The sequence below is a fragment of the Malaya genurostris genome, chromosome 1, assembly GCF_030247185.1.
Source record: "Malaya genurostris strain Urasoe2022 chromosome 1, Malgen_1.1, whole genome shotgun sequence".
Classification (NCBI taxonomy): Eukaryota; Metazoa; Arthropoda; class Insecta; order Diptera; family Culicidae; genus Malaya; species Malaya genurostris.
The window spans coordinates 12225046-12239112 of record NC_080570.1 but is presented as its reverse complement, the minus strand read 5'-3'; the positions used below and the strand labels follow the sequence as shown (position 1 = coordinate 12239112).

Genomic DNA, 14067 nt, shown 5'->3' with positions numbered 1-14067 from the left:
GCAATCAAACCCGTCCCATAGGCGGTTTCATTCAGGGCTTCACCGACTCCAAATGCGTCATCTTTCAGCAGTCTACGATGCAACATCAATTCCAACACTCCATCCTGCATACTAGTTCCATCCTGGGCACGATCATTCAAAACTGCCATCCGCTTATGTTCGTCCTCCAGTGCAATCTTCGCCGTTACCGGATAGTAATTTGCGGAAACCGGTTCATTCAGTTCCAAGTCCCAAGTGTCGCGATGGTTTCGTACTCTCTTGATCATCTCACGACCGTTGGCATCGGTCCAGAACACACCTTTGGAAACGATATCCGATTGCGGTAAAATTTCATTTTCAATCGAATAATATAAGATGAAAATGAAATTTATGGCCGCTGACCGTCAGCATATCCTTATTAATTCATTTGACTTTTGCTACCATTTTCAAGGGAAGCTCCCGGAATTCATCGTCAGTTGAATAATTGTACCTAGTCATTTGAAGTTTTGCTTGCTCAGTTTGGAGTGCCAAGTAGTGCAGCTCCTCCATTGTCTTCGCTCTTGGTAGTAAGCAGGTTCGAACGAATAATGAGTAAAGTATTAAAAATGAAAACTGAAGGAGGAAACAATTAATTTATGTGTATTCTTTAATTGACATTTCAGCTATCTGGTTTGTCTTTCATCTATTTTCTTGAACCAATTCGAATGTTTACATGAACCTCATTTGAAGGACGCTCTCACACTATTGAAAGAGATATTTTGTTACTTTAAGAGATCAACTGACGATAGTTAAACGGAGCCTCGATTGAAGAGAAACGAGTGATGAACTGAATACTGCCCGTTCGGGCCGTCAGCAAACATTGTGTGTGTCAGAGAGTGAAGTTTACTGCATTAGAGAGATCGTCAATGTGTTCCACATTCAGTTTCAATTGAATTTAATGAAGTTTTACTGCACTGACAGTGATCCACTCGTGATTATTACATAAGCAACTGTTATAGCGTGAAATTGTGTTAATTTGCACTCGATAACTAAACGTATTTAAAGGCAGATTTTAAGTGTATTTTATTTCCACGATTGATCGGAATCAGTGCGGTTAAATTTTACTCCGTCGTCCTGACTCTATCGCCGGTCCAGTCAATCACAATAACGATAATATGTCCATTGGAAATTGTTTCCTTTGAACATCGGTAGCGGTAAAATACATTAAATAAATTGATAACTCTGTTCAGTTTCTCTATCTGAATAATGGAAACGGTCTTGGGTGAGATTTCCTAGTATCCCGTTTAGACGAGCTATACTTTGTATACTCTAATAATGTAAATATTCCAGGAAATAATGTAGCAATGGTGTTGAAGGTATCATGTCCTGAACCATATCTGTTTGTACAAAGCATCAAGGCTAATTGTGAGGAATAACTGCACAAATTGAGTGAGAGTCTGTAGCGCAAATATGTATATGCACCCATTCGTCATGCTACCGGAAATAAGGATATTTCTAATTCAATTTTCTCCGTATGTGCAATGTCACATTATTAAACCACATGAAACGAGGCGAAAACATATCATCAACTGCCATTGTGTCAATTCATTACTCGCTCGCGTAGTCGTACAATTCGAATGAATAGTAGGCGTTGGTCGTGAAGCGAAAACACAGCTTTAGGGGTTTCGGTGGGTGCATACGGTTCCGTTTTCCCCTTGGGTGCTATTACTCATAATTATCCTAACAACGGTTCTGTTCGCTAGCCAGTAAATGGAGCCTGCTGGGAATAACTGGTGCGGGTGACTTTCTCGTTCATGCCGCTGCTAGCTATCGTGTTACCGTAAGCCATCCCATTTTGAGTTCTGAACCTTTTCTGTAGTATTATTGAGCCGGTGCATTGAACAGAGATAGCAGATCCCACTTATTGTACAGTTGCCCTATGTAGTGGCTTTTATCGATGCTGTAAACATGAGCGAATATAAACTGAATGATTTCTCAAGACTCTAACCGATATCGTTAAATTTGCTTGACACACGACACACAATACTAGCGAAACACAATAAAGTGTAGAAATTAAAATTCCTATTGTTGTTCTTCTTCCGGGTTCGATGGGTAACTTTCCTTACAAAGAGTGCAATCAATGTCTGGGTAACTCTTTCGTTGTGCTGTACAAGATTTTATTTTTCACTAGCTGACCCGTCGAACTTCGTCTCGCCCGTTTTTTTTTTAATTTATGTTTTCGGACAGTAGAATTGTCAAACGTTATGCTGTTAATGTATCTTTCCATTATTTTACTGATTACTTGGCTGCGATGAATTCATAAAAAATTGTGAATATGTTAAAAGCTTTTGTTATGCAAAAATAAAGCGAATACACCGCGGATCATCTTTTGAGTCAGTGCATCGAATAGCGATTGTTGATCTCTCTCAGACTATGGTTTCGACATATGGAATAAAAAGTGAAGCAAAAATAACTGAGATGACTACTTTAAATTTATTAGAACAAATTTACAAAAGCTGCCCTCGCGACTTGTAGTTCGTCACTTCTCGCTAGTCTGGTTATTTAATCGTGTTTGATGAATGTTCGTAGCGTGACAATCACAGGAAAAAATTTCCATTAACAATTTAACGATAAAACATTATTTTTACTTTTAATGTATGACTTCTGGTCAGTCAGTAACTATTTAGTAAATTTTTTGGTGTGGGGGAGTGTGGTGGGCAAAAAAAAATTTCAGCATATCAGAGACTCGGATGTTTCGCATCGCTAAGTTCGACTCCTCTGGTAGACGGTAAAAGTTTAGATGCGAGAAATCTTCTTCTTACTTAAATGAACCTTGTTACGTCGAATTTTCCGCACTTTGTCTTCAAATCCTTACTCCTCCTTGAGTACTATGGTTAGTTTGATATTGTTAAAAAATCGAATGATAAAATGAGTAATTCTTGGCCATTCGAAAGTTCAAGTTACCATTCTTTTGAATATTGTATCCATTAACTTTTACATGAAGACTGCATTCGTTTAATAGTTTTATCAATAGTCATATCATTAGTCAACACCACATAATTTTGTTTAGTATCCCACCTACAATTAATGAATGGTGGAGTTCGGCACTGAGAATCTATATCAGAAAGTTTTATATGAAAATAATGTGCAGTTCTTCTGTTATAGAGGAGTGAAGATGAGGAGTGATTGTACAAGTATGCAGCTTATCGATCGAGTCAATGCATAAAATTTCACAACTAATGGTTTTCAATCCACCAGAATTTACCCGACGCGAACGAACTTCAGCATGCTAAATTCAAAGCAAACCTCTATGATTGATCTCATTATTTAAACAGCAGCATCTTATCATTGATTCGTACAAAAATCGTTCTATTTATAAGGTGATTTGTTAAACTCACGCCTACGATGGCCAACAATAAACAACTAACTGATTACATTGCACACAATGCATCTTCTGGTAAACAGTATCAGTACTTTTGATCATGTTTACGGTATAGCTAGAACACTCATATGCGTTCCATCATTGAATCATTTGACAATCAATAATGTTGATACCCAATTAAGCACGTGGCTCGAAATGACGAACCACATGAATTCACACAAAACAACTCGTTGCGCGCCAAATGATTCTTTCAACGATCTAGTATTCCTTTCTTCGCCGGCCAAACACTTATGCAACTCGTTATGCGCCAAACACCTATCGATGATCTAGCAATCATTGGCGACTTTTTCAGTGGAAAATTCCATTGTCCATACAAAATAACTTTATTGGTTTTTCCCACTTTTCCGGTAAGTTTTCCTGATTTTTTTGATGTACGAACCCGGTGGGGGTAAAAACTGATCAAACAAAAATAAGCATCTCAATCCGTCCATCCGTTCTTACGTGATGCGATTACAAAGAATGATCTCTGCATTTTTATATATATAGATATATGTTTTTCTGCAAAACCGAATAAATAATTCTACAATACAGACTCTTTATTTTCAAATCCCAAGAACACAGATTTCTACAAATATTCTTTTTTAAATGTTCTGATGTTAACACAGATTTATTTTTGTTTTCAATCAGGATTCAGGATTCCAGGAAACAGAATCGTCGATGACAAACTTTTTCAGATGGTTCGCGTGAAACTCGTCGCCTACTGACTTTCCCAAGGGCACCGGTTCGCCTCATTGACGCTATTGCTGCTGGGAACGGTTATTTATTAGAGCAAGACATTGTCACTGATTATTTGTTGCTATGGGAGAGCTGAAAACTGGAAAATACTTCCACCGACAATCACCGATGATCACATCCGAAGGAGGAATATATGATGTTGCAAGTATCGAGTATTATTTTACGCACTACTAGCGACGTTATAAATCGGCAAATGAGTCGCTGCTTTTTTCCTTTTTTCACATCTCAACTGCAGCGTTTTAATATTGTTATCCGTTTGTTGAACTGTTCAATGATGAAATACGTGGATTTGCAGTTTGATAGGGTACTTATGTTTAATGAATTCACGTCGTGAGAGATTTTAGCTTCAACTAGCTTCGTTATTAATAATCCAAACAACAAATTCTGGGTTTTTCTGAGTCCAAAGAAGGCACGATTTGCAGCCTAAACACGCCTCTGAATTTCTCTACTGGTATTATTATCGGTGATCACCAGTGAGTCCAAAAACACAAACTCATCGACCACCTCGATATCGACACCGTCTCTCCAAATTCATGATGGGAGGCATAGTGTTTCTTATGTAGAGTCTCTTCTTCTGAAGCATTTTGTTTTCAAATAATTTGTTACCAATTCGATACGCCTAGCTTCAGCTTTCAGTCCGATGTATGTTTCCATCCTCTTCTCATGGTTAAGTGTCACAATATCAACGTCGTCCTGGTGGCGAAGAACCTGTTTGTCAGTATCGTTTCTCATTCGCTCTCATTCGCCTCTGTTTTTTTATTTATTTATTAGTTGCACTAACTCCAGCTGATGCCCGTATTCCTCAACAGTACGATCGCAACGTAAAGAGTGTTGTGCTGTTCCTTCTCTTCATCGGGTCTCGTCTCATGTGGACTGTAAACGTTGATAATGCTGTAGTTGAAGAAATGGCCTTTAATCTTCAACACACACGCCCAACAAAGTTCCTGTAGTGCTGATCGCACCCTGGGAAGCCAAGCGGTTTACAGTTCCATGTGATGAGCTTCCAATCGTTGTTCTTTATATATCAGGTCGATGCCGATTTTTCCGATTCGTATCTATTGCTATATTATTTGTAGCTAGAATTTTCCGGGCTGCTTTCTTATTTGAATTTTTGTGCATTCTCCATTGGCGTTTTTCCCAGACAATCTTGAGAGGAGAGAACCAAGTTAGGATTAAGGCTAACTACTGTTGGTTGGGTTTAAACTCTAAATTGCCCTTTGCGCTCATTCCATTTTGTTTTTGGGAAACAACAATTCTTTATTATATTCTTTTTGAATGAAATTTGTCCAGTTTTATTTAGAATTTATTGGACAACTACGTTATGTGTCCTAAATCAAGTAATTTTATTAATCTGTACCGAAATGATGGCACCAAAATTGGAAAAAAATAAATAAAAAGGCTAAAATTATGTTTTAAGCATAAAAATTTTGTCTTTGTCGTACAAAAACAAACAACTGTGAATGGAAGAAAGGGTACAAATTAATGCAGTGTACACCGATCTAAAAGCAGCATTTGATCGTATAGACCACCAAATTGTATTAAGTAAACTGATGCGACTTGGTGCTTTACACAAGTTCGTTGAATGGTTGAGTTCCTATTTGTGTGGTAGAGTTCTACGAGTACAGTTAGGAGCCTCACTTTCATCCCCGTTTACGAATAAATCACGAGATCCACAAGGCAATAATATGGGTCTCCTTCTGTTCGCTCGTTTCTTCAATGATGCTGTTTGGTTATGGATGCAAGCTGATCTACGCCAACGATTTGAAACTGTACTTAGTAATTCACATTGCTTGAAAGCGTTATACTGTTCCTTAGTGTGGCCATTGCTGGAAGATGCTAGTTTGGTATGGAGTCCACATCAACTCGTTTGGAAATTGTGGATCGAGCGTGTTCAAAAATCGATTTATTATTCGGCTTGCGCTAAGAGATTTCCTCTGGCGAAATCCCTTTGAATCTGCCACCGTACCCTGAGCGATGACGACGAAGGAAGACTCAACAAGCTGCGTGCGTGGCGAAAATTATCAACGGCGAAATCGACTCTTCAAACATTCTGTCCCTCATCGACTTCCGGGTTTCACAACTAACTCTACGATCAGCAGACTTACTTCAACGAAAATTCCATCGGACATCGTTTGGAGCCAACGTAACTACAACGTGTCTACGAACTTTCTCCCTAGTTAAAAATTTATTTGATTTTAGTGAATCATCGCATAAGTTTGTTCAAAAAGTATCTCAATTCTCGATTTTATAACTTGATCTTAGAATCATAAGGACTTTTATTGTCAGATAAAACAAGCCAACACATAAACAAAGTTCGGTTGAGAAAAACCCGTGTAGGAATTTTTTCAATCGAAAAAGTGTATCGTAAAATGGTTTTTAATATTAAATAAAAATTTTTAGGGTGTTACAAACATTTCTAATACGGTTTTGTTTTATGTTCGACCAGATATACGATCTCTTTTGCTTTCTCATATAGAAAGGCTATGCAATCGCTGCGAAACCCGACTTCAAAACCGAGGCACGGATAGCCGAGTGTCATATTCCATTCGACTCAGTTCGTCGAGATCACAAAATGTCTGTGTGTGTATGTATGTATGTGTGTATGTGACAAATAATGTCACTCAATTTTCTCAGAGATGGCTGAACCGATTTTCACAAACTTAGATTCAAATGAAAGGTCTTTAGGTCCCATAGACTGCTAGCAAATATTTCGGTTCCGGAATTACAGGGTGATATGCACCAAAATAAGGAAAAAATAGTCACACACGTTTCTCAGAGATGCCTGAACCGATTTTCACAAACTTAGATTCAAATGAAAGGCCTTATAGACTCACACAATTTTTCTGAGTTTCATTTGAATCCGACTTCCGATTCCGGAACTACGAGGAAATATGTGAAAATTTATGAAAAAATGCGCATTTCTTAACAAAATTTTCTCAAACTAAGAAGCAAATGAAAGGTCTTGAAATTCTTTAAAAAGTCCCCGAAAAGTTGATCCAGATTCGACATCCGGTTCCGGTATTACAGTACGATTAGTGAAAATTTTCATTTTCATGAGTATTTTTTCGAGGTTAAAAAACGAAACGAGGTGCACATTTTTATAAAACTTACTGTTAAATTCATCTAGTTGACAAATCTTGTTAGTTGGTGGATACATAAATCTACTAGTGCCCGGTTTCCGCTTCCGAACGCACCGGTAATAGTTAAGAGAAGCTCCAAAAACGGACTTCACTTCGATTTCTCAGCAACGGTTAAACCGATTTTCAGAAATCATGATTCAAATTAAAGCTCTCATTGTCTTAAAAGATACTGTGCAATTTGGTTCCGAAATTATAAGACGATGAGTATCAAAACATTCAAAACGTCATTCAAAATGACGATGCAAAACTAGTACGCGACGGTACGTGCGGCTTTTCTCCGTTCGCAGAGTGCTTTGTTCAATTTCGTATAGCGTGCAGGGTTGCTACATTAAAATTGATATTTTTCAGGTGAAAAAAGTAAACTTTTAATTCTTTTATGCAATTTGTATCTACTTTTAAGTGTTATTAGAAAATCATGATAACGATGCTTTTCTATAAAAGTACACTTATTGCCTTTCTCATATAGAAAGTTTATGCAATCACTTGAAAAATTGACCAGTGAAAATTGGCCCAGAGGACTAAGAGTTCTATATTATTTGACACAGTTCATCGAGCTGAGCAATGTATGTGTCTGTGTGTGAGGTATGTGTCAAATATTGTCACTCATAAAATAAAAAATCTTGTGGTTTCACAGGTTGCTATTGAATTTCACACCGTCTTTTAGAGCGACGATGCAAAAAGGGTAAAATTTTTCTAGATTTGGCTTAAAACTGATTCAATTTGTAGGCGATATTAGTTACTTACTAAACGAACTGACTTCGGCTATACTGGTTCCAAGTTCCCGGTTCCAGAAGTACCGGAAACAGTGGTCAAAATGTTTAAAACGAGACTCATTCAGTTTTCTCAAAGATGATTCGAGCGATTCCCACAAACTTAGGCTCAAATAAAAGTTCCTATAGTCTCATAGGTTACTGTTTAATTTCATCCGGGTCCGACTTCCGGTTCCAGTACTTCGGTACAGTAGTGTTTAATCATTTAGTCCGACGATGCAAAATAAAGAAAAAAAATTATTGACTTGATAAAGACTGTCCCAGAAAGTATGGACGCAAATAACAACCGCTGCCATTTCACAATGGTTCAGTATCTATCAATTTTTATGGCTGCGTCCTGTTGTTTACACTCTTCTCTAACCACTTGGGCAGTTGTTCATTCGTTTTCATTAGTTTGTTTCGAAATGCGTGGATTTTCAGCAGAACAACGTCGAAATATTGTGTACAAATGATAGCAAAAATGGAAGGAGTAAGTGAAAAAGCCGTGCGAAATGCAATCAGGAAGTTCGGTGAGGAGGATAAACCGAAAACGGGTCGAAAAAAGGTCCTGCTAACCCTCAGTTGAATAAACGTATACTGAAAGCGTTCGAGCAAAAGAAGGAGGTTTCAGTTCGGGATGTGGTCAAAAAAGTGGGCACTTCGAAGTCAAATGTTCTTCGTGCTAAAGAACGTTTGAATCTTCGAACCTATAAGAAGCAGAAACAACCAAAACGTAGTCCGAAACAAGAAGCATCGATCAGGCCGAGGGTTCGGAAGCTATACAATACGATTCTTGCTGGAAATTTGAACTGCATAATCATGGACGACGAAACCTACGTGAAGCTCGAAAACAAATCCTTGCCGGGACCACCATATTATACGATGCGAGAAGGGCAAGTGTTAAACCAGTCCGAGACATCGATTTAAGTCGAAAATTTTTGTGAGAAAGCTATGGTCTGGCAAGCAATTTGTAGCTGCGGTAAGATTTAGAAACCCTTCATCAACACTGCTTCAATGAACAGCGAATTATACATCAAGGGATGTTTAACATACAAAAAACGACTTCTACCCATGATTTGAAGCCACAAGGATCCTGTAGTCTTCTGGCCTGATCTCGCTTTTTGCCACTACTCGAAATCAACGGTAGAATGGTACACTATCAAAAATGTCACTTTCGTCCTAAAAGACATGAATCCACCAAATTGCCCACAACTTCGACCAATTGAGGAATTTTGAGCATTAACGAAGGCACATCTTAGGAAACATGTCTCGGCAGCCGAAACCATTCAACAGTTCGAAAAAGATTGGAAAAAAGTGTCAAAACTTGTCGCCAAGAAGTCTGTACGGAATTTAATGAGGAACGTTCGCAAGAAGGTGCGCCAGCTAGTCTACAATAGCTAAGTAGCAAATGTTGAGAATAATATTCTGTTGTTGATGTCTAATATTATCAGTATATCGAATAAAATTTGAATATCTAACACTTGTGAATTATTTTCAGCGAAATCAAAGTGCGTCCATACTTTTTGGGACAGTCTTTATAACTGTTTACAAATTGAAAATGTTATGTTAGTTTATATTCAAAGAAAAGTTTCTTACTTTATTCAAGATTGAAATAAAAATTTTTATTAGAATCTTCTAGTGATATTTTTAGTAATATCAGTAATATGAGAAAGGCATCATTACACCACTAGGTGGATTAAAACAGTTTTTTTTTAATTTTTGTAGCACAGTGTGAACTGAAATTGGCTTTTACATAATATAGGATTTTTTTCATTATCTATTAGGATAAGAAAAAGGGAATTTTCGAAAACATATGACAAGAGCGACAATTTTCCACTTCCGACGCGCACTTCTCGGATTTGATCTGAAGGTCAAATATACACTTTAATTTAGGGCATCTCAAGACGCTATAAAAAACCTAATTTCGACAGCTTCACTGTTTGATTTAATAAAAACAACGCGTCTAAGAGTTGATTTTTTACTACACGATGTGAGGATATTAAGAAAATTCACCCATTTTCCTAATGACAGGAAAGATTGAATTACTAGCATCGGATTATCATGTGCCATTTACTAAAATCGTTGAACGATTGGAGCATTACGAAAATCACTATTCACGTATCGCTTTCGATCAAATTTACCATCTCATCTTGCTGCGGCGAACGTCGACAAACACAGAATTCAGTTCTACAGTAGAAGTCAGCTTCTCGCAAGCGATGAGAGAAAATTTTCGCATGTGGTTCTTCCATTTAATACAGCCCACATAAATCATTTAGAATTTCATCGTGTTTCCTTTTCAGCTACCCTACTGCTGCCCTGTGCTGGGAATGGTTTGGCCGTGCGAAAACGCCACAGCAACCCCCTTCCCCCCAATGGAACGGGTATTAAAACAAACCATTTCGCAAACCGAACCAACTTCTAAGAAGGACGCTGGTTTTTGTGCCTGGGATCCACTGTAGGCATTGGGATTGGGAAAATCAAAGTATCATATTTCCGTTACTGCTGAAAACGCCAGCGGTATGACATTGAACGGTGCACTAATTTACGTCGTTGTTGTCCTCTAGCTGCTAATTAAACTTTTCATAAGCTCTTCCCCGTTTTTCTAGCAAAGTGGAAACTTTCCGTGTGCGTTGGTTGAGCACAAAAGCCTACTGCTCCGGTAGTTTTATTTTAGTGCGACGCGTTTTCCGATTTATGACGCTATAATTATATGGCGACTGTAGAGGAGGTTATGTTTCTGACATAAGAAAATTGCGAACACTGTGATAAATAATCAAATTTATTAAAGCGAACAGTTCAAATAGTTTTAAAGCTTTAAAAACGCTTCATCGCGCTTCTAAATGGAAACTTTTGTTAGTATCTTTGTATAGCATTAGTGCTTCAATCAATCAATTCGGCCGAGAAATGGCCCGTTATAGAGTACACTCGTTTTGAAAGGAACCCATTCTACGCAATTGCTTTCAATTTACTAGAAGCAGAATTTTCAAGCAGTTCAGTGTCTCAGAAAACGAAAGAGATCAAAGGATTTATGAAACAAGAGCCTAACAGAAACTTTGAGTTCAATAGGAAAAGTATTCGATGATCTCGAACTAAAAAAGCCTGTACAATGAATGACTACTTTGTAAGAATAACGTTATGTTAAGTTAACAAACAGCTTTGCGAATCTTAGCATCCTAGACTACGTTAATTAAAAATCTTCTAAAGAAGGAGAAAGTTCGATTTATAATCCGTATTCAAATTACAGCGAAACACAAAAGTTTTCTCAACTTGCCTCAATCTCTCAGGTCATGAGAGGTCAGGTCCGTTTTCTGCGTTCTGTATAGCAATTGAACGTCACCCACTTATCTTTTACATTAACTTGCCAATGATGCTCCCACTCAATTTGGTCTAATAATCTGTACAAGCAATTCATGCTAGTGCTGGCCCAAAAATTTCCCGGATAAATGGGATTTCCATTGCCAGGAGAATATAAATAAAATATCATAGCCTCAATTATCTCGGGTAAAGCTTTGACCTCCCTCAGAGCATCATATTTCGAGTTTGCGTTTGCATTCCAACCATACCATGCCAAGTTTCAAGAAACAAATCCCGAAACGTACGCAAAGTGGAACGATTCCGGGGCAGCAATTATTGACGATTGTTCTTGGCGGAAAAAAGAAAACATCAACCGGCCGCCGCCGCCGCCGCAACGTCGTGAGTTCCACACCGAGTGCGGCCACGTGCTCCGCCAGATCATGCGCATCCTTGATGGGTTCCGATTGACACTCAGTGAAGCAAAACATTCGGTTAAAAGGATAGACGAATGCCGCCTCACGCACTAGTCTACCGGTGGCTTTTGTACGAAAAGGAACGATCCGATATTCGATCCTTTCAGTTTTCGGGACCCGGTGAAATTGCGAAAGTTTCGAAGTTGATCCCAATTATTGTGTTTGATAGATGAGACGGAGGTTTATCATCCGTCGAAATTGCTAACAAATTATTCCGCTAGTGAGTGGTGGCAATCCGGTGGACGGGCGTTAAGTTGTTTGTAGAGGAAATGTTCCTGCTGATGTGATTTGATTAGATTATTTTTGGACAGTAGGCAAATAACGTTTGATTGAGCAATTTTTGTCCCTCATACATTTCGACACGATAAGACAACCTAAGGAACTTCACTGCAATGAAGTTTACTTATAACATGAGTGCAAATTGTGATGATGGATCCAGAGAACGGCACATGTCGTCACACGCCACGTCGTTTTGATTTGTTGGCCAAATTTTCCTTTTCCTGAAACCAATGGTTTTCTCGTTCTCTGTGAAAGTGAAATATCTTCTGTGACTCCATGATCTCCATCTCCCATGATTAGTAATCAAACCAGACAAGTGATAAAGTGAAAAAAACAACACCAAGCTCAAAATGCTGCTAGCCACCGTACTGTGGACTATTCTGACGCTACTGGCAGCGGCCTACTGTGGTAAGTGATTGCTTATTGACAGCTTTCCATCACAGTGACTTCGAAGTATCGGTGCGTTTGCCGGCGAAATCCATTATTGAACAGTAAATAAACTTTGGTTTCCGTCGTCATCTCCTCACACATACTGGATTTGTGGGTTCACCAATTAGTCCAACGAAGCGAAATTAGCTTCGGCGTTTGCAGTGCTTCCATAATTGAACATTCTCCAATCATTGGGGAGTATTTTGTTTTTGCTCTTGTCCTGTATCCTTTCGGCAGTTTAAAATCAATTTTATGTTTGGACAAACAATATTTATCTGTGTTGGTGCTAATTGAAATTGATTGTAAATAAATGCGAAAATTAATTAGTTTTTGTTATTGCAACAAAGTTGAATATTATTATTTCTATCGGTGGGGAAATTTTTGCAATGAGTGAAACATTGTTATTAAATCATTGAAATTAATTTATTCTATAAAACGGTATCAAATTGTTGGTATATTTTTGTTTTGCTGTTTAACTACTGAATTTAATTAAGGACCCTTTTGGAGTGGAAAATCTACCTTTTATTATGCACTAATGAAAAAAAACTTGCTTGTGGATCTCACCCAGCTCAGAGGTTCGGCTTCGAGAATACAGGTTTTCGTTTATGAGCAAATAATAAATTCTATTTAGAGCTGTGAGGCAAAAAAGGTGAATAGATAATGTCAGAGACATAACCGGATGACGTGAATGCGAATAAAAATGTTCGTTCAATGTTAAACCTTGTTGAGTGCGTTTACCTCGAATGCGAAAGAGCAGTTGGATTTGTCATATTACTGGTCATAGTTCAGATTCCTAAACTAGTCTTACCATATTACTGGATCTGGGTCTGAATCTAGTAATATACTAAGTTCAGATACTGGTCCAGTTCTAGGTTCGAGTTTTGGATCTTCTAGATTCAAGCTCATGGCCAGAATCTGTATTTGTGCCAGTAATATTGTAATATGGCACTGGCCCAGATCCAGATCCATGAATGGATTCTGTATCAGAACCTGTTTTCTAGAACTGCACTCTTGACCGGGACCTGGATTCTGTGGCTGAATTGAATTTTGGAAATCACTTTTGGAAGAAATTATGAACCTTAAATCTTGAACCTGTATTGTGGAATAAAAAATCAGAACCTGGATTCAGGAACTGGATTTTGGACCTGGATTCTGAAACTGTAATTTGTAATTGGATCACCGAACTAAATTCTGAACTCGAATTCTTGAACAGAATTTTGGACCAGAATTCATCATATGAATTCTAAACCAGGATTTTGGATCGGAATTTTGAATCTGGATTTTGTGTTTTTTTATTGAATACTGGAGCTGAATTTAACACTTGAATTCTGGATTAGAATTTTGTACTTGGATTCTGGAACTAAATTTTAGAACTAATTTCTAGAACATAACTCTGAATTAGAGTTCTGGGAATGAATTCAGAGCTTGGATTCTGTATCAGAAATCTGAGTCTAGATTCTGGAATTGAATTTTGGATCTGAAGCTGAATTCTGGACCTAGATTTAGAAACTAAGACTAAGTATATGATTTTCCGTTCCACAAGGAAAATTATACCAACGCATAATCAT

At 37.9% G+C, this 14067-nt stretch overlaps 1 protein-coding gene across 1 annotated transcript in view; it reads left to right on the top strand.

Annotated features, from left to right (window-relative positions):
- The first annotated feature begins 11855 nt into the window (after nt 1–11855).
- LOC131432669 (uncharacterized) overlaps nt 11856–14067 on the top strand; it is a 33427-nt gene continuing 31215 nt past the window's right edge. The window contains exon 1 of the mRNA XM_058599076.1: nt 11856–12478. Within this exon, the coding sequence (XP_058455059.1) occupies nt 12421–12478 (58 nt within the window). The 5' untranslated portion in view covers nt 11856–12420. The remainder of the gene's footprint in view (nt 12479–14067) is intronic.